The 25,920-nt window shown below is 46.1% G+C and overlaps 8 protein-coding genes across 8 annotated transcripts; 2 read left to right on the plus strand and 6 right to left on the minus strand.

The window, feature by feature from the left end:
- Positions 1 to 7: 7 nt before the first annotated feature.
- Positions 8 to 1,300, minus strand: GLAREA_01138 (RING/U-box; the record flags this gene model as incomplete). Its single annotated transcript, XM_008085896.1, has 1 exon — positions 8 to 1,300. The coding sequence occupies one exon, from the start codon at positions 1,298 to 1,300 to the stop codon at positions 8 to 10; it is 1,293 nt and encodes a 430-aa protein (XP_008084087.1).
- Positions 1,301 to 1,956: 656 nt separating this feature from the next.
- Positions 1,957 to 3,159, minus strand: GLAREA_01139 (RING/U-box; the record flags this gene model as incomplete). Its single annotated transcript, XM_008085897.1, has 1 exon — positions 1,957 to 3,159. The coding sequence occupies one exon, from the start codon at positions 3,157 to 3,159 to the stop codon at positions 1,957 to 1,959; it is 1,203 nt and encodes a 400-aa protein (XP_008084088.1).
- Positions 3,160 to 3,845: 686 nt separating this feature from the next.
- On the minus strand, positions 3,846 to 4,469 carry GLAREA_01140 (uncharacterized protein; the record flags this gene model as incomplete). The annotated part of the gene is made up of 1 exon (XM_008085898.1): positions 3,846 to 4,469. The coding sequence occupies one exon, from the start codon at positions 4,467 to 4,469 to the stop codon at positions 3,846 to 3,848; it is 624 nt and encodes a 207-aa protein (XP_008084089.1).
- A 1,393-nt stretch (positions 4,470 to 5,862) lies between these two features.
- GLAREA_01141 (uncharacterized protein) lies at positions 5,863 to 7,200 on the plus strand (the record flags this gene model as incomplete). The annotated part of the gene is made up of 1 exon (XM_008085899.1): positions 5,863 to 7,200. The coding sequence occupies one exon, from the start codon at positions 5,863 to 5,865 to the stop codon at positions 7,198 to 7,200; it is 1,338 nt and encodes a 445-aa protein (XP_008084090.1).
- Positions 7,201 to 11,654: 4,454 nt separating this feature from the next.
- GLAREA_01142 (uncharacterized protein) lies at positions 11,655 to 13,663 on the plus strand (the record flags this gene model as incomplete). Its single annotated transcript, XM_008085900.1, has 3 exons — positions 11,655 to 12,099; positions 12,144 to 12,520; positions 12,566 to 13,663. 3 exons carry the CDS (start codon positions 11,655 to 11,657, stop codon positions 13,661 to 13,663), a joined length of 1,920 nt encoding a protein of 639 aa, XP_008084091.1.
- A 1,924-nt stretch (positions 13,664 to 15,587) lies between these two features.
- On the minus strand, positions 15,588 to 16,600 carry GLAREA_01143 (NAD(P)-binding Rossmann-fold containing protein; the record flags this gene model as incomplete). The annotated part of the gene is made up of 3 exons (XM_008085901.1): positions 15,588 to 16,234; positions 16,280 to 16,509; positions 16,563 to 16,600. The coding sequence occupies 3 exons, from the start codon at positions 16,598 to 16,600 to the stop codon at positions 15,588 to 15,590; spliced, it is 915 nt and encodes a 304-aa protein (XP_008084092.1).
- Positions 16,601 to 18,468: 1,868 nt separating this feature from the next.
- Positions 18,469 to 19,902, minus strand: GLAREA_01144 (NAD(P)-binding Rossmann-fold containing protein; the record flags this gene model as incomplete). The annotated part of the gene is made up of 4 exons (XM_008085902.1): positions 18,469 to 18,842; positions 18,890 to 19,434; positions 19,482 to 19,636; positions 19,687 to 19,902. The coding sequence occupies 4 exons, from the start codon at positions 19,900 to 19,902 to the stop codon at positions 18,469 to 18,471; spliced, it is 1,290 nt and encodes a 429-aa protein (XP_008084093.1).
- A 3,124-nt stretch (positions 19,903 to 23,026) lies between these two features.
- On the minus strand, positions 23,027 to 25,708 carry GLAREA_01145 (uncharacterized protein; the record flags this gene model as incomplete). The annotated part of the gene is made up of 1 exon (XM_008085903.1): positions 23,027 to 25,708. One exon carries the CDS (start codon positions 25,706 to 25,708, stop codon positions 23,027 to 23,029), a length of 2,682 nt encoding a protein of 893 aa, XP_008084094.1.
- Between the last annotated feature and the right edge of the window lie 212 nt (positions 25,709 to 25,920).

The raw sequence follows: 25,920 nt of genomic DNA on the forward strand, positions 1-25,920 counted from the left end.
GGTTTTCTCAGTCAGCGGCAAGTAACGGCTGATCTTCATCGGGGGCGAGTAACTCAGCCGGCCGGTCAACTTCGGGGGCAAGTAGTGGCTGTTCCACACGATCGATGAACCGCTCACTGTCAGGTGTAAACCAATATGGTGAGAGCCAATAACCATACTCATGCTTCATAGCTAGCAATGTCCTAAACAAAGAACTTTGACCTCTTGCTCTGTAGATATCTAGAGGCATCAACGTATAATGTTTAGCCAGTGTGTAAATAATCCATAAGAGGCCAAGACCGTATGAGAACTGCCAGTAGGTTCTCCAATGATGCTCTCCTCGAGGTGAATCTACGATTTTGGTAGCGGCGCAATTTGCTCTCCTATTTTGAAAGAACACGTTTAATTCCGAGAAGTTTTTCAATTCAGGACGAGATACCGCTATCGTCATTTGAATTCTGATGAATGTAAGGAACTTGATCTCCCAATCGGCCGCCGTCGAACGTTGGAAACTTCTCTCCACCCTGTAAGGTAAAATGCTTTCATAGACTCTGGTTGTGTATAACAGAACTTCGGAAGTTTCAAACCCTTTCCTTCGTTGACGATTGAGCCACAGGGTTCGATGGAGCCAAGTCTCGAATGACTTAGTTTCATCAATAAATGGCTCGCATAGAAAATGTATGCTCCGCTCTTTGTGCATCTTGCTGGCTGCAGTGTCGTCCAGATGTTTGCGGAATTCTTGATCCAGCTTTTCTCGGACTCGTAGTTCTTGGGTGTCGAATTCAGCCTCCGTACAATTTACAACAGGCGCTCCTCGGTTTTCCTCGGCATTATCACTCTTTCTTCTCGTGCTTCTTGATACCTCGTGGATCATATCGGTGTAGAAAGAGTCTTTATTGAATTGACGCGTGAGAACCGTAGTTGTCATGCGAATTGTTGTCCAAGTAGAGCCCCGGAAGTACGTTAAGCCGTCGCTGTTGACTTCCAAGCCCTTACGATGAGGGAAGAGGTGATCGCGGAGAAATAGTAATTGTCTGCCATGTCGCATTGGGGCACAACAGTACGGACATAAAGGCCAATCAGGATAGCTCGGAGACATTGACTCTTTGTCCTCGGTAAGAATCTCGAAGCAAGGTTTGCAAATATAATGTTGACATAACCCTACCGATACTTTGACCCTCGCTGGGTCGTATGGCTCGAGGCAAATGGGACAATCTGTGGGAGAACCTTGTGAATTGGCCGAGAAGAAAGATTTTAGGCTCCTGCTATCCGAATCCGAATCTTGAGCTACTTTGAGAGAAACCATTTTGACAGAAGACATCTTTGTAGTGGATATCGAGGGTAAACTGACAAAGTAACAGGTAGCTGAGAAGATATAAAGGTCTAATCAATAGTCTTGTTGTGTAATGATTCTGTTCAGGAGAGGTCTTGTCTTTTATAATAACATGCTGTCTTTAGTTAGTTCACTCTGTGCCCAACAGCTTAGTTCACGTAATCGTCTGCCTCTATGTTTACTGAGTCTGCGGGCTGTGCTGAAAATTCGCTACACATGAGCAGCCACCAAGACTCGTGAACCAAAGTTGAAGATATTGCTCAACAAGATGTGTACAATTTATGTCACTCCTACAGACTCGTGTCTCGTGCGCCCCACTGTGGTAACAATTGAGATTCCACTAATTATTTCGGCGGTGACCAGTTCTTCCAAAGCTTTTAGATTATTTTGTCCATTTCCACATAACGAGCGATGGCGTTGACCAGTTCAGCTGGGTTAGATATCGTCGGTGGCAAATGACCGATCGACGTGGGATAGATAGCTTCATGAAATTAGTTTCCAGGACTTTGTATTTCACAGCGGTTTTGTCAGAGAGAGCGATTGTAGATGATAGAGAAGCATATGTATTTTGGGGCAAAGTTTTGGTTCAAGTATTTGTAACGTATCTAACTGGATTGATAAACAATTGTTCAACCGTGTCAGTATTAAAATGTTAAACGCTCCATATTTTTCAATGAGCGATAGAGTGGAGAGCACCATGTGTCCTGGGTAAACCTTTGACGGAGGCCCCGAGGCAAGGCTAAAACACTATCATACTTATCGGCCAATGAAAGCAGAACACCTGCACTTCTTGGGTATTTAGAAAGAGCGGCACGAGCGTAGTCCTCTCTTGGAGATTGCCCTAGGGTTGTACCATACAAATTAAACCCAGAAGAAATAAGGAAGTCTTTCAACTGTTCCGAATTTTGAATATGAGGGTTAGGGAGTGCTATGTAGATCTGGGTTCGAATATCTACCAAAAATTTCTCTCTCCAGTCTGAAAGAGAAGCAGGAATGCTAGCCTCTTCCTCGGGCGGGTCCCATTGGCAGTGTTGGGTCATCTTCAGCGTCCATGTTACTGAATCAACTTGTCTGAACTCTTCTGTAGACTCACTCCTCACTACTATTGATTGCTTGATGAAAGTGTGAATCCATCGTGGCTGCTCAGTAATGTTCCTTCGAATTGGCGCTGAACAAAGATGTATATCTGGTTCAAGAACCATCACGCTAGTCTCTGAGCCACTGAGATAATTACCAATCATCTCATCAACCACATCGCGGAGGTTCTTCGATAGTGACTCAAAGTCCGCTTGCTTACAAGTCGGGCTTATACCATCAGGGATATTGCGCATTCCCCTCTTGGAGCATAGTCTGTTAACTTTCGTTACTTCTGTAAGCCAGCCAGTGTACTGACTAATATCACATGAGTGGCCTGACTCAAGTACGTTCCAGCCAGAACTAGAAAAGCCCACCAAATTCTCCTCGCTGTTTGATACGTGAGGAAACCGGTAATCAGAAAAAAAGTCTTGGGCAGTTTTATACTGAGCGACCAACTGGGGTCTCCACTCCGCATGGTCGTCAGTTTTTGAGGATGTGGCCAAAGGCTCACCAACGGATTCTCGACATAGCGGACATTTAGCGGTGTTATCATCAGAAGCTGGAGTGGCGAGTAGAAACCTATAACAGATTTGGCAAATGTTGTGCTTACAAATTTCCAGCGGCACTTTGACTCGATATTGGGAATATGCTTCATAGCAAATTGGACACCCCGACTCAGTCTTTACATTGCTCGCATCAGATGAGATCGGAAGTAGCTCCGATGCACTAGAAATCGAGCTGGAAATCTGTTCTTCGATAGGATCAGACATGTTTATTGAATAGTACTTAGAGAAGTTGTTGATTTGAAAATGGCAACCTGGAGTAGGCCAACCCCATCATTAAAACCTTGGTTATGAAGTTGTTTTATTATTTTTGTTATGTACAATAGCCTTTCAACAACCACCTGTTCTCCTTTCAGCAACAATCCATTGTCTTGGGCGTGATATTCAGCTTTGTCCGAGGATTCAGGCTCAAAGAACTTTTATACCACTAATATTTGCTGCTAAAAGCTGTTTGAAATGGGACTGGGTCAATCCCACCACACAAAGAACACTACTCTGTAGTAACACTCGTTGAATTGTATTCTGCGACTCCTGATTTCCCTGATCGTAAAGCCTACTAACCGCCGAGGCGGGTTAGGTAGGTAGTTGGCCTCCAAAATGCTAAGCAAGTCATACGGTGAGATCTCCTTCCGCAAATCCCCGTATAGAAGATGAATTGATGGAAGAGATTCGATGAAGGCGTTGGGGACGTAGATTGATAGGAGTGCCATTCGAATGGCCGGTTCTTCGATTGATGTAGCCAAGGTATGGTTAGCGAGCGCAAGAGTTGACGTGAAATACATATTAATGCCGTCCAATCCACAGAAAATGAGACGGTATATAGCTGGCCAAACTTCGCCAACGATTTGTTCCACAAATATCATTTTGTCGATTCCTATCTCTCGACACGCCTTCTACATTGTTGTTGCTTTAGATACTGATGAGGAGACCGCTCTTGGTGATATACCTGGTCTACCTGATGTTGATTGCCGATTCCTATCCTGAGCCCTCATGGAGGATTCTCGTTGAAGCCTTTCTAGGCTTAGAAACCGTATCTCCATAGTGTCTTTAACCCAGAAGTTTGTCGTCTCGGTGAACCTAATATTGGCAAATTCGGGGTCCAAAATTGCCTCACGCAGCTCAGCGTTGACTCCCCATGAAATCATCTGTGTATTCTCATCCGTGAAATCATCTTCCGATTGTGGTATAGCCGTTAAAGCGTACTCGATAAACGAATGTTCCAAGGCGTGGTTTGTCCGCTCATACTCCTCGAGAGTTATCCACTCGCACCATATTTGAGCAGCCTTCTCTGTATCGAAGCCGATGTATTCGAGACTCTCGGCAGATTCCAAGTATTCCGGGACTGATATAGGGGTAGTAAGCGATATCCCTGAGGTTGTCGGATTTTCCGGGAGAGAGAGTCCGGAGGCGAAAAGGCTTTCGGAAACCTGGCGCCTCCTACGATCTACTGTCGTTATGTGTCCACTCCTCTCGAGTGATGTCGCATCTGCTGGATCAAAAATCTTGTTTGATTCCATTTTGACTCTTGGGAGCTGTTGTGAAGAGAAAATTCTAGAGATAGGGTCACGGGGGGGTTGTGAGAAGAAAAAAGTTCGGGAAATGTGGTTCAGGAAATTGGAAGAGAGTAAAAAGAGAGCTGTGAAGAAAAAGAGTTTCAGGTAAGACGACTAACTTATAGTGAGTCACGGTACTAGTACGAGACCCTTGCTTTAGCGGAACCGCTAAACACCAGTTGAAGCCTCTCGTAGTATCGTCACAACTACGTTTAGTGCTAGTACCTTTTGACATCATAATATCAGGTGCCAAGCACAACGCCTTGGGCCCGCTCCCGGTTGCGTACCTCTCTATTGCCTAAGTACCTATCAGATTAAGCATGACAGGCAGTCTTGCCTTGACAGTTACACTTAGGCCGAAAACTTCGTATTTACCAAAAGGAGTTGACGAAATCTCGTATTTTCTACGATCCGTAAATTGCTTTGAGTCAATATCGTGTTGCGACAGACATCTGCACCGTTCACCACGAGGCCCGCCATTTATTGCTCCGATGCTGAGTATAGGTCCATAGTGAACAGAGACACAGCTGTTGTTAATAATGAGGTCTAGATCATATTATTTTGAATGCGTCAATGGAGTGGAGTTCGACTAAGCTTCATTCAAGCGGACATGTTGGCAAGTAGCCAGGGACCCGAATGTCCATTTTCAGTACTCTAGATAGCTTATGACAGCCATATAGCCAACCGAACTCTTTGGTTACTCAAAAGGATGAGCCAGAAAATGGCTGACATCCCGGCTTAATCGCTTGCTGACGTGGACAATACTTCCTTGTTTCTTTTGAATCTGACAACTATTTGCCAGGTGTATTTTGAAGGCCAGGCTCAAATACTGCGAAAGAAGTATTGCTAAAAATTCCTGGCATGATTTACGACGAGGACAAAGTAAGCTTGCGGAAACATCCAGAAAGGAAGCTCGAGTATATCCATTATCAGCATTTGCAGATTGTTGCCCGGAATGAAATAAAGCACATCACTCTCGACGCTTTCGCTGGAATGGTGAGAAACAATAGTTTTGGTGTGATTTCTCGCAAGTATTGAGAGGTTCGTTGGCGGCCATTTCGAAATTTGCATCCTGAGCGCGTGGTTTTGTTTGCTGGAAGGTGTGAGTGAAAGTTTAGGGAAACCTGAATACACGACAGAATCGAGGTAGCAACGAGTGTGAGATAATTCTCTTCTCCTCTCAGCGCTAATACCGGAGTTCCTTACGCGCTTGACATTGTTGTGATCGGTTCTGTGATCGACGAGAAAAACGCGTCCGGACCGGAAGATTATTCCACCGACGGTCATGTGACTTTAACGCTGTCAGAGTGTCATATCCAGACGATCCAGTCTACAAACTCATTGAATATTTTAAGTTATGAAGTCTGGTACTCTTTTAGCTCTGCCAGCTCATGGCTCGGACAGATCTGACTTGCTCCATCCCTCATCTGTTCCAGCTAACCGGAAATTTCGGTCATTTTTTCTGGAAGCCGTACGAGCATCTTCGAGGGAAGAAGCAGGGACAGCAGAGTTCATTCCGCCACCTCCTCTGATATCCTGCTCTGATTTTGTTCCCCGGCCTCTGGTGGAGTTGTTGATGCGGAAGAAGAAAAACGGAGCTCTTGGAGTGAAGTGGGTGAAAGGCGATGAGCTCACGAACATGGAAGGCGCCATGCATACTTTTGTTACTCCTGTCATCTCGAAGTGTGAAATGAATGGCGATTATAGGTACAATCCTGTCATTGGTGGTCATGGAGTTGATAGGTTTGGAGACGTGATAGAAATTCCAGGCACGGATGGGAACAGACAGAAATACCAACTTACAAGGTCTGTAGTTTTGAGTGCTAGTATCCAAATGGATTTCGAAAACGGCAAAGTAATGCTCAACGCCTGTATGCTCGAGGAATCCGAGACTATCGGTGTGGATCTATTGTCCGACAGCGCATGGGTTGTTCTCGAGAAGAAGGCAAAACAAGACGACAAAAGAAGAAGAGCCTACGATGAAACGTTGAAGCGGCATATGATATATCATCTCACAGCATCACGTACTTTGCCTGCAAGAAAGAATGCTAAAGACTTATTTAGTATTGACGGGACAATTCAGCTCTTGGAATCATTCATCAAAACACTAAACGCCAGCACAGACAAAATGGTGGGTGTATTTACCAGCTTGGACAACAGACAAATTGTATCCATTGAATTCCTTTTCAACACAGCCCTAGAACAAGTAAGGAACGAGATAGCAGCTCTCGAATTTCTATGTACCCAAGGCTATGTGTACACCTACGACCCTGCTTCAATCTTTGCGCGTAAAATTAGTGCTAAAATCCTCAATCGATTAATGCTTGCTGCTCTCAAACATCTGTCAGATCAGCACAAGTTCGCGAATATGAGGGTATTTGGTTTCAATGACTACGCTGATAAGAACGCAATTAATCTGGCTCATTCGGCATTGCGGAAACAGGAACATGTTGTGGTAACGAGCAAACAGGATCTGTTCAACGGTACGGGCGGTATGAACGGGCTATATAATGTTGCACATATCTCTCAGGCTGTGGGCGCAATGTTGGTAATCCACAATAATAGTGATGGTTTTGGTCAGAATATCGAGACTGAAGCTATGACTGGGAGTCTTGATGGCGCAATTGGCTCAAGCTCAAGTGCAGCTGCAAGTCTGGAGAGAAGTCGAGAAAATCTTTTGGATTTCGTTTGGTAGCAATGTCTTTCAAAGTACGTAATCTTACTTGGTTTAAATGTATTATGAAATAAAGCTGAGATCCTAGCGACAGTTTAAACGTCGAGTAGAAGATGGAGAAATGAAAACCCTCCGTTTTAGTAAAAGATTGAGAGAGTACCAGTAGGTTGCAGGTCAGAAAGGCTATGTACTTGCGGTATATTAGCGATATATAGAGCAATCAATTCGCGGATCGATCAAATCCTGGTTTTGAGTCAATATACTGGGAAACTACGATCTGGTCGTCAGTTTAGTATATTTTACCTTTTATGTACTTTAATGTTAGGTATTTAATAGAACAACGAGTACATATCCCTAACTATTTGCGGATTAAAACAATAGTGAGATATGTACAGAGAGGTCAATGAAACTACCACTTATATGTACAAAAGGTTGAAAAAAGATCAGCATTCTTAATTTCTACTCGATGAAAACCAAATACTTCTATTTTCGTACCTAGGAGTCGGACTTAGAGTGACGATTAAGCTACACAAAAAGGCTCCTACTGACGATAGATGAGAAACGACCTAATTTATAGATACAAATTGTCACTGAGACTTTACTCAAAATCCAGGATTTAGTGCGCGGGATCCCCGAATTAATGAACATGAGAATTGGTTGCCACAGATACACTTGCCTAGGAACTGCATTTAATTTAATCTGTTCGACTGGATTTAAGTAATTGATACCAGGTGAGACCGGCTCAGGACTGTCGAATTTGGTTGAACAGGTAACATCAAAATGCAGTCAGATTCTTGAGTATCGCTCGAGAGAATGAAGATGACATATACTTGCACCGGAAATCATTGGAACTTTGTCTTCTAAGTTCTCTAAGAAGGATGTTTGACAAGTTACATACTACATCTATTTCTCCGATTTTGTTACACAATTTGACGTAACAACTATCCGTCAAAAAGATCGACAAAAAAATAACAAAAGAAACAAACTCCTTTATACTTAGTCAACCACGAAGCTATCCTCGAGCTGATACTGTCAAACCTCGAATCAGCTTAAGTAACAATCAACCAATCACCCTTCTTAGAAACGTTATGCTTAATCCAAATGCATGTTCGATGAGTGAAAGAATTATGATCTACCTTATAGGGCCTTCGGGTATCGACCGACAGATGACGTGACGGTGTTTATGCGTTTGTTGAAGTTGGAGCGATTATTTCAGGTTGAATATCGATGAGCAACGCTGGTTTCCATCAAGATAGATCACGAATTTCTTGGTATGATGCTCTGAAATCCTTTAGGAATAACTGGTTTGGGTCATTTTTGGAAAGTAGTCACGGAACTTCCGAGATCTGATGATATACCACGGCTGCCGTTGTTGGCAGAGTGGTACTTACCCCCCCTTTGGACATATCCTCGATGCACCTCGAAAGATATGTGACACGCATCCAAGTCTCGTCATACCAAGGCCTTTCCACTACAATTCCTTCATCCCTCACTCCCAGATATGAGCAGCGGGATAAATCCAGGAGCCAACACGCCGTCACGGTACACGGTTTCGCTTCCTCCCGTAGTTGGTATTTAATGAAGTACCATTCTTCAGCAGTTATGATTGGAGGTAAAATCCCGAGTATCGTTCCAGTGTGCCGCCCATCGCAGCTCGCTAAACTGGAAATCTTGCATTGATGATGCGAAGCATGGTTGCGAACCTCCTGCATGCACCCGGCGACAAGGGTCTATATCCGTCAGCCTGCAAACGTCTGATCAACAGAATCATTCCCATACCTCTTAGAACGGACATGCGCGTTACTTGTTGAAAGTGTTACTGTAGAAGGATCTCACTGACGTCAAATGGATTCAACTGTAAAATTTTGAAGTCGCCCAGCAGAATAAGTGTAAACGTTCTGCTTGAAACCGGCACAAGTTCTTGTTTCAGCAGAAAAACTAGAAAGGTGGAATCGGATAGGTCATAAAAGGAACGTACTAGGACAAACTGGTCAAGTCTTGAGCAGCTCCTGCTAACTGAACTTATGATTGGCGCGGAGTCCGGCTCACCCCATAATGTGCCGCGCGAGGAAAGCTGGAGACGAGATGCGCCCAGGCCTTTGATTCAGCAATCTGAAGATTTTTCAACTCTGGCCAGGTGCATATCTACATCATCCTGCTCGTCTAAACTCTGGACGGAGGCTGGCCTTTGCCGGATGTGGGGTAGGTTCATGCGATCATCAGATGTCAATTATGATTCGTTGATTTTCTCCTTATCAAGCCTTCAGCTGTCAAACCCTTAAGTTCGGAGATTATTGGTATGATACAAGTTGAAAGGCCAGACTGTTCGATGAGACTTTGGTTCTTGACCTACCTACACCTCCATGGGAGAGTGTGGTAGGAATTTCAGTGCGCGAATTCCCAATGTCTAACACCACAGAGAATCTATCTCGTCAAATGTTGAAGCGCGTATCCGTGACAATGCCCGGGGGTGTTACCTCTCAATCTATCTGATTCGAGTAACAGACCAAGTGTCTTTAAACTTTGTAAGGATGTGATTGTAGCAGTCGACCAATTGCAAGATAGAACGCGTTGTTTCACTTATGATTTAAAGTTTCCTCGTGTAAGCAGTATAGAGCGAACTTTTGAGGCGAAACGCTGCGCTTCCAGAATCGTTTACTGCGAGTCTTTCGTGATGGAAGGAGGGGTCTAGTCACAGAATTCAGATAATGATTGCTCTAGGCAACAACGGGCAACAAACCGCGATTTTGGGTGTGTTTCGCGACGACTTCCCGTTGAGTCGCGCAATTTAAGGTATCCCATGAGATGAGAGTTTGGAAAGAAGGTTTGGTTGCAAGAGAGGATACTTCTGTTCTGCCCTTCATCACGTGCAAGCTAAATCAACAAGGGCTAGCTTCCACACCCGGCGCCGTCGCAACCTTAAGTCAACCACCACAACATTTCCATCACACACCTGCATCCTTTTGCAAACTGGAATTGTTTCTTGTGCCACCAAAAAACGCGAATTATATTCATCTATCTGCACTCAAGATGTTTGCAAAGCTTCTTCTCAGCGCCTCGCCTTGCTTTCTTGATGTGGCTGCGGACTGCTTGCCGAGCTCACTCGCGCGGACTTGTCGTGGTTTCATCTCAACTCTTTGAGACCTTTCAAGTGTTACAGGACGCAGAACCCCGGTATAACCACAAACTGCCGCTTGTGGCCTCGTGTCTCATTGGGCAATTGTTCGGTAGCGATCGAATGGAGAAATGGCGATAGCGACTTTTCAACATGGCGACAAGTCTAACTCTTTCGAGTGGAACATCCCGTGCAGCCTAGATTTGGTGATTGTGGTTTTGGCTCGAGATTCGACAACCGCCTTCGGAAAGCGATACTCAACGGGGTTTGCGATGTCTGGAATCACAGATGATAACCAGACACATAGACTAAGTTTGATCGAGGACGTTTCTTTTGTCAAGTGTTGTGGTTCAGTCGCTGACTTTCCAAGATGGTGCAGTGCATGCGCAGTCCCTCCAAAAGGTCAGCCATGATCTGAGATCTCTTGCAGGCTTAGACTGCAGTCAAGGATTATGGAAGCCTTCCATTCGTCTTTGTGACCCTCTCAAGTTTGGCCCATCAACGTTGAGTTCCTTTCTGCATGAGCCTCCCGTCGCTCACGGACCGTATGCATCCAGGGTTCTAAGCGAAGATCTGCGACCTTAACGAAACCTCCCTCCTGCTTCAGCCATGCCTTCTACACGAAACTCTCGTGAAGTGCAACAGCAGTGGGAAAGCTCACAGCACAATTCGATCTTTGTGATCAGTGAAGGTTGGACGCGCCATGTCGGTTCTCATGAGCTCAAATCGCGTCAGGAAGGCGTACTATTGGTTGCATCCCCAAGTGTCAGCAGTTGAGCTAAGGAGGGCATCGTCCTGAATGGCTCTCTCCGATATGGAGGCTCTTCGCAAGATACTGCCCTGGTCCACGGTAGGCAGTGCCCTGGACTATCTTCTTTGTGTGCCGTTCTGTCGATAGTTATCGAAAGCCGCTTATCCACCATGACTTTGGAGCTCTCCGTGTGGGTCGGACTCGACTTGTCCCGCGCCTGGACCATTTGTGTGCCTGTCTCGCTGCATGGACTTTTCCTTATACTTCATGCATTCCTCACAACAACACAGGCCTGGTGTCTTGATGTTCTTTTTGGCTTTTGCTGCCAGTTGTCGTCACAACTTTCCATTCGTTGGTACTCTTGCCACTGCTGCTGGTTCAGATTTCTGTTTCATATTCCTGCTTTTCCTGATCTAGGATACTTTCATTCTCCACTAATTCTCTCCATTCACTCGCGAGTCTTCCCTCCTACACAGCACTCTTTCGACAAAGAATCATCAACTACACGAGCTTCATGACTTAACAACACCATACGGATCGACTGGCCTCGTTGCCGAACAATCAACATTGTAAAGCTAATCGAAAGGATTGCCGAGAAGGAGGAAAACGATGGCGAGCACCGCCTTATTCGTGATGGAGCGGGCTCTTTCGCAAGGCGCCCAATTCAATAAGACGAGATTCAACGGGACTTTCGCTCAGGTTAATGGGACTGCAAAGAGCAATGCCACATCATTATTGATTCAGAAACTTGTCTTCGCGGAAAGCAAATCAGTCAGGACCTCAACGATCATTCTCGCAGTATTTAATGTTTTGGCGGCACTTGCGACAGCTGCCAGCATTTTATACGACAGTTATGTGGCGGGAAAGAGGTGTAATCCCAAGTTCAAATCAGTCAAGTGGTGTGTGAAGAGGATACATCCGGCGGAGATATTTCCACTATTGCTTTCCGCTGGAATTGCAATTCAAGGTCTGGCGTTCGTGGGAGTTCAATCGACTGGCTTGACATCGCTCTTTACAAAGGGTTGCTCCGTGATAGCTCAAGTTATGTGGCCTGGTATGTAGTCCCTTGACGTACCAAGTCCTCACTAACAGATGTAGCGTTATTTCTTGTGCCATACGTCCAACTGGTTTTTGGAATCGAGTGCGCACTTCGATCATTACGAGCGATGCCATTTCAGCCCAGGCATAAATTGACGGTTCCGATATTGGGAGTTATAATTTTGTTAATGATGATTGCCACATGGCTACCTTCGCATTTAATTCCCGAGAATGATGTATGCTTCGCATCACTATTTTGGTATATTACGAGATTTGGAAACATCGGTCTTGTCATATTGTCCGTTGTTGCGGCATTGATGTTGGTTAGCGCCATTACGATATTCGTTCGTTTGTCCAACAGCAATTTGATAGATGAGGATGAGCGAATTGCTGCGTCAAGAATGGTTTACTATCTAATCTTGGGCATTATATCTCTGGTATGTTACGCCAACATTCACTTAAGACAGAACTGATTTTGTTAGGCTTTCATCATCCCTTGGTTCGTTTCGCTTAACACAGGAAATGGGGACTTGAAAGCTGCCATGATGGCAGCTGTTGTGGTAAATTTGTCTGGACTGATTAGCGGACTTTTGCAATTGTTCTTGAGAGCCAACACAACAACCACATCGTTCGGCCCACTTGCGTCCAGGGATAAGAGGAAGCACGAAATCAGAATTTGGGGACCAAATGAATTGATGTTCAGCAATCACCTAAACTCTCCGCTTTCCGCTCCAAGAACACCAGTCGAAGTCGATGCAGAAATGGCACGTACCGAAAGTCGATCACAATTGGTCACACAAGAGAAAGGCCGTGTCTTCAGCATGGAATCCTTGAACAGCCTTTACAGCAACCACTCACCCACTTCGAAATTCAATGAACAAGCGTATCCACCTAGGATCAACGAACCAAAAGAACTGGAGGCAAATTTATATGGTCTAAGCTCGCCTTCGCAAGGGACTGGAAGGAAACAGACGTACTCGCTATTTCCGTCAGAAGGAGACAATAAGTTGACTGTCAATACTAGACAGGAGCCAACTTCGATCTATGATATCACAGACCTCCAACCACCGTCAAACGCATTTGGACGTGGCCACAAGCGAGACTCTTCGATACTATCCACGGCGACGGTACAAATCGGATTGCGACTATCACACGCTGTCTGCCCTAATGCTGCAGTTCAATTGCCACTGCCCCCAACCACCTATAAACCCACCCCAAATGCAAAGCTCACCGTACCAAAGCCACTACAGTTGAAGACGCAAACTCCTACAACAGTAACGCGACCCAGTCCCCTCGCCAACTCTTTCAGTCCCAAGACTATCAGCCCCAAGCTTTTCAGTCCTAAAGCTTCCCCATCTCTCAGCGCAATCAACAAGACTCTTCCACCAACCCCTCGATCAACCTCATCACAGCTGCCGAACAGTCCAATCACTCAACTGAGCCCAGCAGTCTACTCACCACAAGCCACTACCTCGCAGACAAAAACTGCATCCCTTTCAAGGGGTCCGTTACGTGGAAATCCGCTTAACAGTCCAGTAGCACCGTCAAAACCAGCGCCGAAGAAGAATGAGTGGATATGAATAATATACCCATTTGCGATATCGTTTCATGTTCGTTCATTTCACAGCGCTAGGACTTCGCGGGTTTTCGCGAGTACCAAGCCTGGCATGGCAGGATTAATTGGGTAGAGGCTTTCTAGATTCTGGTGTTTTGGTGTTGGCTTGATGGTTTGAGAAGTGGGTACGACCTTCCGACAGTGTCCTCGATCTTTCCACAACACCGCCGGCAAGCGGCGCGGTCTTTCACTTCGCACTTTGCGACCAAAGGTGTCAGCACAAAAGTTGACGGGTCGCTCACTCAGTACGATTTTTTTTTCACTTCTTATTATACCTCTTGATTGATGGTCTGGCCTTTTATTTGCCCATTTTTTACGTTTGATTTTTTTCAGCCTGAATCTTTTATTTGTCCGAATCGCTGGTGTGCTCCCGAGAGGAGTACAAATCGATGCTATCTATATATACTGTTACGTCTATACTATGACAGCTCCTGTGGAGTACTACTATCTATCTTTTTTATTGTCTGTATGAATAGGGGATGAGAAGAGGGGTGAAGGCGTGGGGATGGGGAAATGACGACGGACGACTTGAGGTGTCCACGATGGGTCAATGGTGTGTATATGTGAAAGAGGATGCGCGACGTATATATCCTGTTCTATTTAGCTAGCTATCTTGTTGATATTGCTGAATCCATTCATTTATTGCCTATAAAAATCCTCTTTTCTTCTCGATCTTCTGTGTAAAATAACGAAACCAATCGATGTCTCGAACTAGAAACCTTCAAAATTGCGACATTCAATTCCACCATACGGAAAAGGGTACACGTCACAAAACAATTCAAATATCGTCTTTCACGAAACAGCGCGCCCGACTCTAAGAGCTCGCTGTGATTCCAGAGAGCACATATCCCCTCCCCCCTCTCTCACTCACCCATCATAAAATTCCAAATACCTTCTAGAACTCTAGACTCACACACCCAGCTTTATCCTTGATAACTCACCCCACGATACCATACCTAAAGTCTCAGCGCCCTCCCCGACAAGATTCGACTACTCCACCTTCTCAACCTGGTCCACACTTCATACCGGTATCAAACCAGACCTTCGGCCTCCGAATTTTCAGATCCGGAAGCTTGAAACTGGCGTGGAGGGGCTTGGGGCGGGGAATATCCATCTCAACTCTTTTTGGATCGGCATTGGGGTGGTTGGGTGACTTGTGGTTTGAGGTGCGGAATAGTACGAGGTTATAATATAAGATATAGTAGTGTATTTGGATTTTAGCTATCTCTGAAAATTCAGATTTAGCGGGGAGAGTTGTCGTGTTTTTAGTTATTAATCGTGACATTGATTCAATTCATTTGACACGCTAACGCTTCACTTCTCTAGGACTATAATCTTTCTTGAAGATTGACCTGGTCATTCTTTCTATCAATTTAGACACACTAACGTGTAACACTTGGCAGAGTGTAGAAAGTCTATTTAGAGCTCGTATATGATACTATCTATTATCTTGCTATGAGAGAGCGCACCCCAAAAATGAAAATAAAAGTGAAGATGAAAATGAAAGTTCCCTCATCGGTTACCGGGTTTGCAAAACTTGCCGTCAAGTCGGTAGCTCCATAAGTAATAAATGTGATTGTACAGCTGAGATTCTTTCTTTTAGTGTTTTGATGCTATCAGAGCTATCTAATCAAGTCTAGAGTTGCAATGCAACAACAATTTCTGGATATAAGCTCGGTGGTTTAGCTTTTCAAAATCTTTTCGAAATTGTATCTGCCATGTCACAATTGACTTGGCCCTCGAATCAAACATAGATTTGGAAATACGCCAACGTGAATTCAGAAACCAAAAACACCGCTTGTTCATTCCTGTAATTCCTTCAACACACGAAAACCATCAGTCTAACCCACATACTCGCCACCAAACCAAATCACCACAAGCTCAACTCCCTACTTCCCCCCCACAACACTCACCCTCCCCCTCTCAAAAATCGCCCGTCCAACCCCCGCCGTCAACCCCACACCCCCCAGCACATTCCCATCAAAAACCTTCCTCCACCCCAACTTATCCAACGCCCAAACCAGTCCCGCCTGTCCCCCCTTCCACAAATACTCCGCCTTCCCCATCCCGGGACTCTTGAGCACACTATCCACGACCTGTTTCGCAAAAACCCGCGTCGTCATGCCGTCACGCAGATGATTCACGCTCCGATTCCTCAGCCCCTGCTCGAGCGGTTTGTAAAGACTGGATTCCGGGAAGGAGATGTTCTCTGACTTGACTATATTCGTGGAGACGACGCCCATGAAGAGCGTGACGACTTTGATGCCGAGGGGTGCGAGTTCGAGACGCAGCGTGTCGGAGTAGGAGGCGACGGCTGCTTTGGAGGCGTTGTAGTGGGCTGTGAGCGGCATGGGAACGCGGGCGACGACGGAGGCGGTGTTGATTATAGTCGGTGGGCTGGGGTTGGAGGAGGAGTGGACGGCGGCGAGGAGGAGGGGGGTGAAGGATTGGATTACGTTGAAGAGGCCGAAGACGTTGGTGTGGAACATGGCTTGGACTTCTGCGGGGGAGGCTTCGATGGCGGGGGAGTCGATCACTGAAGGGTATTAGAGAGTGTATGAGAGATCAGGGAGGGACGTACTGGTTCCGGCGTTGTTGAATAATATATCTAATTTTCCACTTGTTCGGGTTGATATCTCTGCTTTTAGAGAGGCGATGCTGGATTCATCTGTTACGTCGAGGGCGAGTGTTTCGATTCCTTTTGATTCGAGAGTTGTGAGTGATTTTGTTGAGCGGGCTGTTGCGAAGACTCGAAAGCCTCGCGCGGCGAACTCGAGAGCAAGTGCATGGCCTGCTCCACCTTCTGAGCAGCTGGATTGTTTCGTTAGTATGGTAATATATTTGAAGATGTAGATTGTACAAACCCAGTTATGAGAATGGTTCGTTTTTGAGCTTGAGCCATTGTAAATAAATCGTTGTCAAGAATGACTTTAGCTTCAAGGTCGGAATATCGAAAACAATTTCTGATCCCGAAATAAGTAAAACTTCTTGTGATCTCCCTCCCAGATTTGGCATCCACATTCCTTATATCCTCCAGCAACCCTCACTAAACAAAACCAACGCAATCAATTACGGACAAACAAACCAGCCGACTCCAAAGTCCGGTACTGGACATGGTACTCAACCGGGACGTTACAATCGATCAAGGGACGGTGTTGGTTATTAATCGTCGATAATAGAGGTGTGTACTACATGTTCAGTAATCATTTACGTTTAGAGTGTTCGCTAAATTTTAGTCGTCCAAAACTAAACACATCCGGAAAGCTTGATCCCTGCGGCTGAATCTTTGTCATTTGATCTTAAGCCCGAAAAAGAATGCCCTTTTCAATTTCTGTAATACCTTTTCTCGATGTCCCAGTACCGTTTCAACCAAAGTAACAACGCCGCAAAGGCTAGACTAACTCTCTACCTTCAATCATTCGTTTGTATCGACGAAGGATTGTCTGCCCGTTCAAGATTTGTAATAGGAAACCTGTGTATTAAATATGAATGTCTCGGGCTCGACAAGCTCGCACCAGTGTCTGTCAGAGTTCTCTGCGCCCCCAGAACACTCAATTGTTTATAAATCAACACAACAGCTGAATATTAGAGATCCGAAGTTCCAGGCATGTTTCTCGCGTCTCAGTCCACACACGAGAAAATTGTATATCAAAAAAATGGATTCGGCGATGAAATATTAGCTGCTTTTTTTGACTGCGCTGAGGACTAGTGCGGAACAGAAACCCGTCGAAACAAGATAATCACCTAGTAAAATGAACGAAATGTACTACACTTTTTCGACAAGAGATGTTCTAGACACTTTTAGTTAAACACCAACTATTGTACAGGTAAAAGGATTTCAAACAACTCCTACCTACCCCATCTCTCACTCTTACCCCCTAATCCACACAACCCAATTCTAATTCCAATCCCGCTCACCCATCCAAACCCCCAAATTCACATCCCCTCACACATCCTCCCCTTCCAAAACCCAAACCATTCATCCCATCTCCAACCTCTTTCCAGCTATAACCGCCACGAGGTAACACAAAGCCATCTGTTAACCCCAGAAAACCTTCATCGTCAGTAGCATACCCGACGCCCAGAATTGTATTCTCACAATGCCTCATATCATAATAGCGCTTATCAAATGAACCCCACCCCGATCACGACCACAAATCCTCGCATCTCCCACCTCCTCACACCTCCTGAAACCCATCCTCTCAAAAAACCCCTTCAATTAAACCACTTCACCATCTCCTCACCAAACCACTTCAACCCTCTACTCAATCCACTTCCAACTCCCTACCCACCCCCCAACATTCTCCACCACTCCCTACCCACCCCTCCAACATTTTCCTTATCGGTCGACACGTTCTAGTAATTGAGCAAGTAAAACCCCCTCGGAGAATATCACCTACATCATGCTACCATGTCTTCGCCGATGTTCTCAGACGCTGGCGAAAAAGTGACTGATCGATCAATCAATTAGCGAGGAATCCGTCATCGGAATCCCGCTCAGAACTCGCGTCGTCGTGCCTGATGGGTAGGTAAGTGTCGCGGATATCCAACTTAGTCGAGCGGGAACGGATATCCGCGACAACCTCGTGCCAGGATAACTCATCACTAGAAAGAACATGAATCAATCGAAGCAAACCGTGACTACTAATCAAGATAAATATCACGACGAAATTGCAAACCAAGAATTCAGGATGTTTACTAATTTTTTTATTCTTGATCTCCTACTCTTAATCTGGCAACTAATACACACATCCTCCATCACTCACCCAATCAAGCCTTATTAGCTCCCGCAGTCCCACTGCTCTTCGCGCGCTCTCCATACGCCTTGGTAGCATAATCCCCATCGATGACAATCAAATCCTGAGGACGGTAATCGTGCTTGCCTGAGAGGTAAGATTGGAGAATAGCCTTGGTACCCTCGGCATATCGCTTCTGCGCGTCGAGAGAGGTACCGGACATGTGAGGAACCATGGCGTTGCCGCCGCCGAATGGGTTCTTTGCGTAGCGGAGGACGTGGTCTTTTGGTGCGGGTTGTGGGAACCAGACGTCACCGCCGTAGCCGCGGAGGTGGCCGGATTTGAGGGCTTCGGCGACGTCTTCTTTGACGACGATGGCGCCGCGAGCGGTGTTGACGAGCCATGATCCTGGGGATGTTAGCAGTTATCGAGTTTAGGAGTGAAAAAAAACATACCTGGCTTCATCTTGGAGATCAACTCCTTGTTGAACAATCCTCGGGTCTTCTCGTGAAGTGGGCAGTTGATGGTAACAACATCACACTGCGCCAACATCTCCTCCAAGTTCTCGACTCTTCGGCATCCAATCTCCTTCTCAATCTCAGGAGCCAATGGCTGGTAATCAAAGTACAAAAGCTCCTTGCAGTCGAATGGCTTCAATCTGCGGAGGACACGCTCACCGATACGACCGACGGCGACGGTACCGACAACCTTGTTCTCGAGATCGAACTCGTTCTTGGCTGCGGCAGCGACATCCCACTCACCATTTTGGATCTGCTCGTGTGCTGGGACGAAGTTTCGGACGAGGACGAGGATGGTCATGACGACGTGCTCGGCGACGGAGACGACGTTTGATCCGGTGACTTCTGCGACCGTGACACCTCCATTGGTCTTGTTGGCGGCATTGAGATCGACGTGATCGGATCCGATACCAGCGGTGATGGCAATCTTCAAGTTCTTTGCCTTTGCGAGACGCTCGGCGGTGAGGTAACCTGGGTGGAAGCTGGGTGGATTAGCATTTTGCAGCAACTGTGATGGGATTTTGCATACGGTGTGGTGATGATAACCTCAGCATCAACAAGCTCCTGGTCGAACTTCGAGTTCTCCCCCTCCTTATCCGACGTGGTAACCAGAGTATGCCCTTGATCTTCCAGCCATTTTCGAATGCCAAGCTCGTTTTCAGTTGTGCCTAGCAGCTCTGGGACCTGCCATTGAATCAGCAGTGCACGTTCAATCGTTCTAGGAATCAACCTACCTCCTCGGCGTGCTTCTTGCCATCGTACAACACCAAAAGAACCTTGACCTTTTCACGTTTTCCCGTCAGCGTTCTGATGCCTCCAACATTATACTTGAGCGCCTGCGCTCCACGCGACAAGACGCGGGCGGAGGGCGGGGTAGCTCGGGCAGTGGAGAAAGAAGCGGCGGCGGACCGCGACGCCAGACGGCAGAGAGGACGAGTGAGAAATACCATCTTGACTGATTTCTGAGAAAGAAGAAATCAAAAAGGGAGATTGTTTTGGTTTTGAATGAATCAAAGCTCGAGCTTGATGATGTATGCGTGACTGTTTTCCCCCTGGTTGATCACCGTGGTGAGGGTGGAAAGGCGGGGTCTCGGAGAAAGGTCGCGGTAGGCGAGGGAGGGAAAGTTAATAGATGCTGCAGCCAACGTCAGTGATTTCACACGTAATGTCCGAAGGGTACAGATATGAGGTGTAGATCAATCGGTGCAAGGACTTTTGATAGTCTCAAACTGATAAGGATGGAATTGGAAACTTACATTATTGGTGGTGGTTGTTACCCTTAGGTACAATATACAATATACAATATACTTGAGTATAGGTAGGTAAATAAAGAAGAAGCACACACTCAAGAGGGGAAGCTTCACACATTATATACTTTAGCCAACCCAAACGGCTTCACTATCCATCTAATTTCCCCTCTCTCCTCTCCCCTCTTCTGACTGCATTCATATCCGCAATTCGTCGTCGTACTCCGCCTGATAGCTCCAACTGCATCCACCCAAGCAAACTCGAGCTTCACATCCAACCAGATGCGGCCATACAAAGAGCTTGACAAACGGATAGGAGGTGCCTGGCGGCTTGTCCCACGTCTCGGTCCCTTACGCAAATTGTCACGAGCCGGTACTTTCTCAATTCCGGTAGTGTTTCCTCAGTTCGTTGGAAGTTCGGTTTTCGGTGTTACTTGATAGTTACTGATGTGAAAAGCATTGCTCCGTTACTCACTTTTTCATTTCATGCCATTTTTCGACCTTGATACTTTGAAATTGTGTAGAACTCTCAAGAATGATACCTCCTTTTAATGTATACTCAACGCAGAAATCAGGGGCAATAAATTGAGGGTTGTCGTACAATCGAACTTTCCCCTCTCCAACCCCTCACAGCTCCTTCTACTCAAGACGGCGATGGCTCGGGTTTCGGCAGTCCCACCACGTACCCCACATTAAGTCCCTCGGTATCTTCCCGATCATTCTCCTTGGCGATATCGCTGGCAGCTCTCCAGAGAGACGATAACTCGAATTGAAGTACCGCGGTAATCTCTGTTTACATCAATTGAAGTTTTTATGCTCCGATTAATCTCATCTGACGGTTCGAAGATGCAAAAAAATCTTCTCGAAGATATAAACTGTCTCTCAGCCCGATGCCAACCTCCCAGCATGGATAATGCGTAGCCCTGCACTGCATCTCGATTGCGGGGTCGTACATGCGCAGCGATGCAACGTCTCGATTTGCCTCAATATGGCTACTCAATCCGCTCGTAAGGAAACCTTAACCTTCTACATTTGCGACCTCTAAACGCTCAGATTGGACATGTCACATGACCCTCTGAAGACTGCGCTCTTTGAGGCCGATTGAGCCTCGAATTGTTGGCATAGTACTTTTGTTATAAGTATGTGATTAATCGACCAGAAACACCATCCGCAGGGGAAAAGATGTGAGCGTTCTGCAGGAGGGAGATCACGTGATGGCGTCCCATTAAGGATTGTATATTTACAGCATAAAGTTTAATTCCAGGAATACGCGCAAATGATGTAGTTCCGTGAAGGCAGTAACTCAGCGTGCTTTATATTGTATTTCTAATAATTCCATGATTGCTCTCCAGGATCCGTATTCGGGGCTCGAGCTCTTTGTCGAAAGGATATTCTGACTTTGAAACTTTCTACTTTAACGCGATTCGTGCCGTAGAGTCTCTTTCTCCAAAACTGCGAGAAGAACTACTAAAATAAAAAACCTGATAGCGACTTGGTAACCACCTTTCAGACAATCGGGAAATACAATCATGAATCTTCCTTTCAGGGAAGGCCGGAAGAGATGAGCAACTGTTAGGAGGTATGCGAGTATGTATTTAAACCGCTTAGTCGAGAGATAATAGATAGGTCTGAAATGCGTAGCGAGTGTTCGCTGGCATGCTTTTTGAATATGCTCGCAGGAATCGAGATTCCTAAATGTACCCGAAAATACGGACAAAAGCCCAGGTTGCGGTGCCACTCTCTAAGAGTGGTGCTTGGACAGCTAGTACAACTTGTCAAAATCAATCCTGAGCCTCCTCTGACGAGAATTTGCAGTACTACTTTCATCTCTGAGAACGAGAATGGGGTTAGCAGTGTGAAGCAGCTAATTCCAATGGTCATAATGCTAAGTGTAATGGTTTGTGTCTCCCAAACTTGGCAGGTAGTAAACCGCTGGAATGGCGCAAGAGAAGTGACACTGTGACAGTAAGAAGATGTCGTACCCATGATCTTGATAGGCAAACTCCTACGACTGCCTGAAAGTATATGACCCATAACACGAGCATAGTCTGTATATAAGGAAGGACCAGAGAGATTGCCGAATTCACGTTTTTGAAAATCCTGCCCATGACAAGGAGATGGGAATAGACGGAACTGTTGCCTTGAGGGATTGTATTACCGACATAATCGATCTTCTTTCCCTGGACAGCAAATTACGTGTTATGTTCGTTTGTTTTGGGTAAGACCATTCGCGGTAGTATAAGAGCAAGTTCCCGGATCGATAAGGTGATTTGAACATCTGGAACGTACTTAGCGAGAGATTCATAGTGTCAGTATTGAGGAAGTCTAAATATCCGTCTCCAATTTGAATTCACAAGAGGTGCCAGCGAAAATGCGATGGTAGATGCACTAAATCAAATGTCTATGAAATTCTTGGAAGCTATCAGGTGCCATAGACGAAAGCTGTGCAATGACAGGTGATGGCACTTTTGCAAATGTTAGCTAGTAGTTATGAAGAAATACAAGGCTTCCTGGACAAGTTACAAGATGCCGCGATGAAAGGCAAGAGAGATGACGGCTGTAGTTGTCATAATATGGTATGTATGAATGTTATCAGGTATTGCGCATTCCGGATTACGTCGCAAATTTGATTAACTTGAAAAATGTTGTATCGATTAGGGATTCTGTAGACTGTAATTGGGTGTTGTATCTTCGTAACGCTGCCAACAACGACAGGTTATCAGACGTAATAAATTGGACTTGATACAGGTTAGGCCCCATCGTTACAAAGCTTATTTACCATGATATTCACACCTCAAAACATTAAGTAAAAGTATTAAATAAGGTATTATCCTAGAATAATCTCTTTCCATTCATCATCCGACAAATCAAATGCAGCCTTAAAAATCTTCCCAAGAGCAACTCGGCGATAAAATCCCTCAATTTCAGAGTACTCGACAAGGAGTACATAGAACAGATCCCACTCCGAGTCGATCCTCTCCTCGGGTATGTAGTAAGTCCAGTCTGGAAACTCCTCCTTCGTAAATGATTTCGCTTCCGAGATGGCAATAAATTCAAACTCGGTCTTCTCCGTCTTCTCAGTCTCGTCCAAGTGGCCATTCGTAGTACCGTTCTCCCTGACCTCACAACTTTGCTGTCTCTGAAGCCAATCCGTATCCACGACAATGGAGCCGCACTTGTCTCCGCGCTGGTCAATAATGTGACAGCGGTGCTGACCCTGCCCAAGACCATCGCTACTTACGTCAGGTGTAGTAGGCACGACATGGAATCGGGCATGCCACGTGAAAAACTGTAGAAATATCTGATCAGAGAACTCGCGTCCTGGATGTGCGTCGCCTCCCTTCGAGCTCTTGCGGACGTGGTATGGGTCCTCCGGCAGCGTCAGAGTGAAATCGTCTCGCGTCTGGTTCAGGCTGGCTGACATGCCAAGTCCCTGGCGCGGACGACCATAGCTATCATAGGCCTGTTCTTTGGATTTCAGATCGTCGTTTCCGGAAGGAGTGCTGGACGAGCTATCAGAGTCGCTCGGAGGATAGTGAACTACTTGGTGAGAAGGGTTGAACGGATTTCCCATTGGGAACCCTCTTCCTTCACCTTGTACCTGAGGATAATGTGAGAACGGAGTTGTCACAGTATTTGTTTGCTCTCGAGCTGCTGGGGTTGGGTTATATGGCATTGGAACCGTGTTTGAGTAGGGTTGGGGATGCCGTTGGCGAAGACGAGGACGAGCCTTTGGAATCCCCGATGTCGGTGTTTTCTTGCTTTGAACCTCGTAACCTTTCCACCTTGCGTTTGTACTTTCATCTTCTTTAGCCCAAGAGCTGTCCCACACACGCCGGAGGGTCCCGTGGCCATCTCTTATGTACCAGTCAATCCATGTGTGGTCCATGAGCCAAGCGTGGACATCAGTCAGACATCCATCAACCATCTCCCGCGCATACTGAATTCCTGTACTCTCCCATCCACACCATGACCAGCTTGGAAATTTCATATCCTTGTACTTTTGTTCGTTTGAATGTGTTGGCTTGATGAGCCTTGATGATCGACCAACCGGTTGCCAGAGGAGGGCAAAGTCAAAGTGAGATGTAGGAAGACCGAAAATGAACGGCGAGTGCATAGTATATTCCATGAGCTTACACATGCCGCTGAATGCCGAAAGAATGTCAAATGGTTCAGAGAGATCTCGCCCTGTATACAAGGAGACACAATGGGCGTAGAACCATAAAGCTCTGAGCTTGAGCTGAGACAACATCTGGAGTGGAGAGCGTAACAAATCTAGGGACCACCCTCTCCCGCTACGATCTGCGAAGATATCTTCCGACATCCCTGTTGAGCGACACTGGAAGTATACACGGCCACTTGTAAATATCAGGCAACGTTTGGAGAGCAAACGCTCTTGGAAGGTCCAGGCCCGTTTGTTCCATTGAGAAGCCTCGATATTGACTTCAGGTGACTGATGAAGCATCAAATTAGCTCCCTGGACGGAGGCTGCAAACCATTGGGCCGGCTGATGATTTTCGTCTAGAGCTAATAAACCAGTTTTGACGTCCAGACCATCTGCCGCGCAGAGGGTAAATATGGCGTTCCCATAGATTAGATGCATTGCTCGTGCGTTGAGATTCCAGGAGTGGCTGCTATCCTGAACGATGCATAGGGCGTCAATCCAAATGTACCGAATGCCCAGTTCCCGAATCAGCCGAATGCTTTGTTGGAGAGCTTTGGGGAGAGTTTTAATGACCGATGCCAATCCACCAGACTTGCGCCTACTCTGGATATTGGCAATTTTTGTACTGTGTTGGTGATTACCACTCCTGCCCCAGACATAGCTCACTGTCGCATATGACTCGAAGTTGAGCTGGTTGCCATTCTCCTTGAACGGTAACGGGGTAAGATTGTCATTTTCGATGTCCATGACTCCGAAATATGGCTCCATCAGAGTCTCGTGGAAATCATCCTCAATTCCAAGTTTACTCGTGCATCGATCGTCATGATGTCTTTCACATAGTCTCAAGAGCTCTCGAATGAGATTTCTCTTGCTTTCCTTGCTACCGAGGCGTCTCCCAAGAAACTCGGTCTCTTTGGACAAGAGCCCACGGTAGTCGACATCAGAGTTGTCATAGATCGCTGGCGCTGTAAGAACCAAGCTAGAGTTGTACCGTTGGAGGTCTGGGTGGTCCCAGAAAATTCGTAGGCGCCGAGTCCGCCTCTCTGCCTTCGCTCCTATATCTACAGATGTGCGACCGTCCAGCTCCCAGACGAGGTAGCATGCCGCGTGCTTGGTGTGTGAGGACTTTAAATCGGGCACGGCATGCGAAATAAGAGCACATAGCTGACATGTTGCTTCCGTTTCTCTGCTGATCTCTTCAAGAGACCCGAGAAAATATCGCTCGTTCGCTAATTTTAGCGATTGGATTGAGAGTCTGGTGGCCGACAGTGTGTCGCCTTGCACCCTGAAATGCTCCACATTGAGGCCGAGAGGAGAACAGCGCGCGCAAAGCTTCCAGGTCATAGTTACTATCTACAGCGATGATATTGACGATCTAGTAATTCGTGAACTGTGTATGACTGATGCTGATAGGAACTTCGAAAAGAGTTTCCAAGGCGAGAAAGGTCTTGGTGGTAAGAATATAAATAGAATAGAGTTTTATTGAAATGTGTTCAGGGTTAAAAGAGGTCGAATAGGCGAACGCCAGAATATGCGCTGTGCAAATCCGCATGATT

Source organism: Glarea lozoyensis (genome assembly GCF_000409485.1).
Source record: "Glarea lozoyensis ATCC 20868 chromosome Unknown GLAREA3, whole genome shotgun sequence".
NCBI classification, from domain to species: Eukaryota; Fungi; Ascomycota; class Leotiomycetes; order Helotiales; family Helotiaceae; genus Glarea; species Glarea lozoyensis.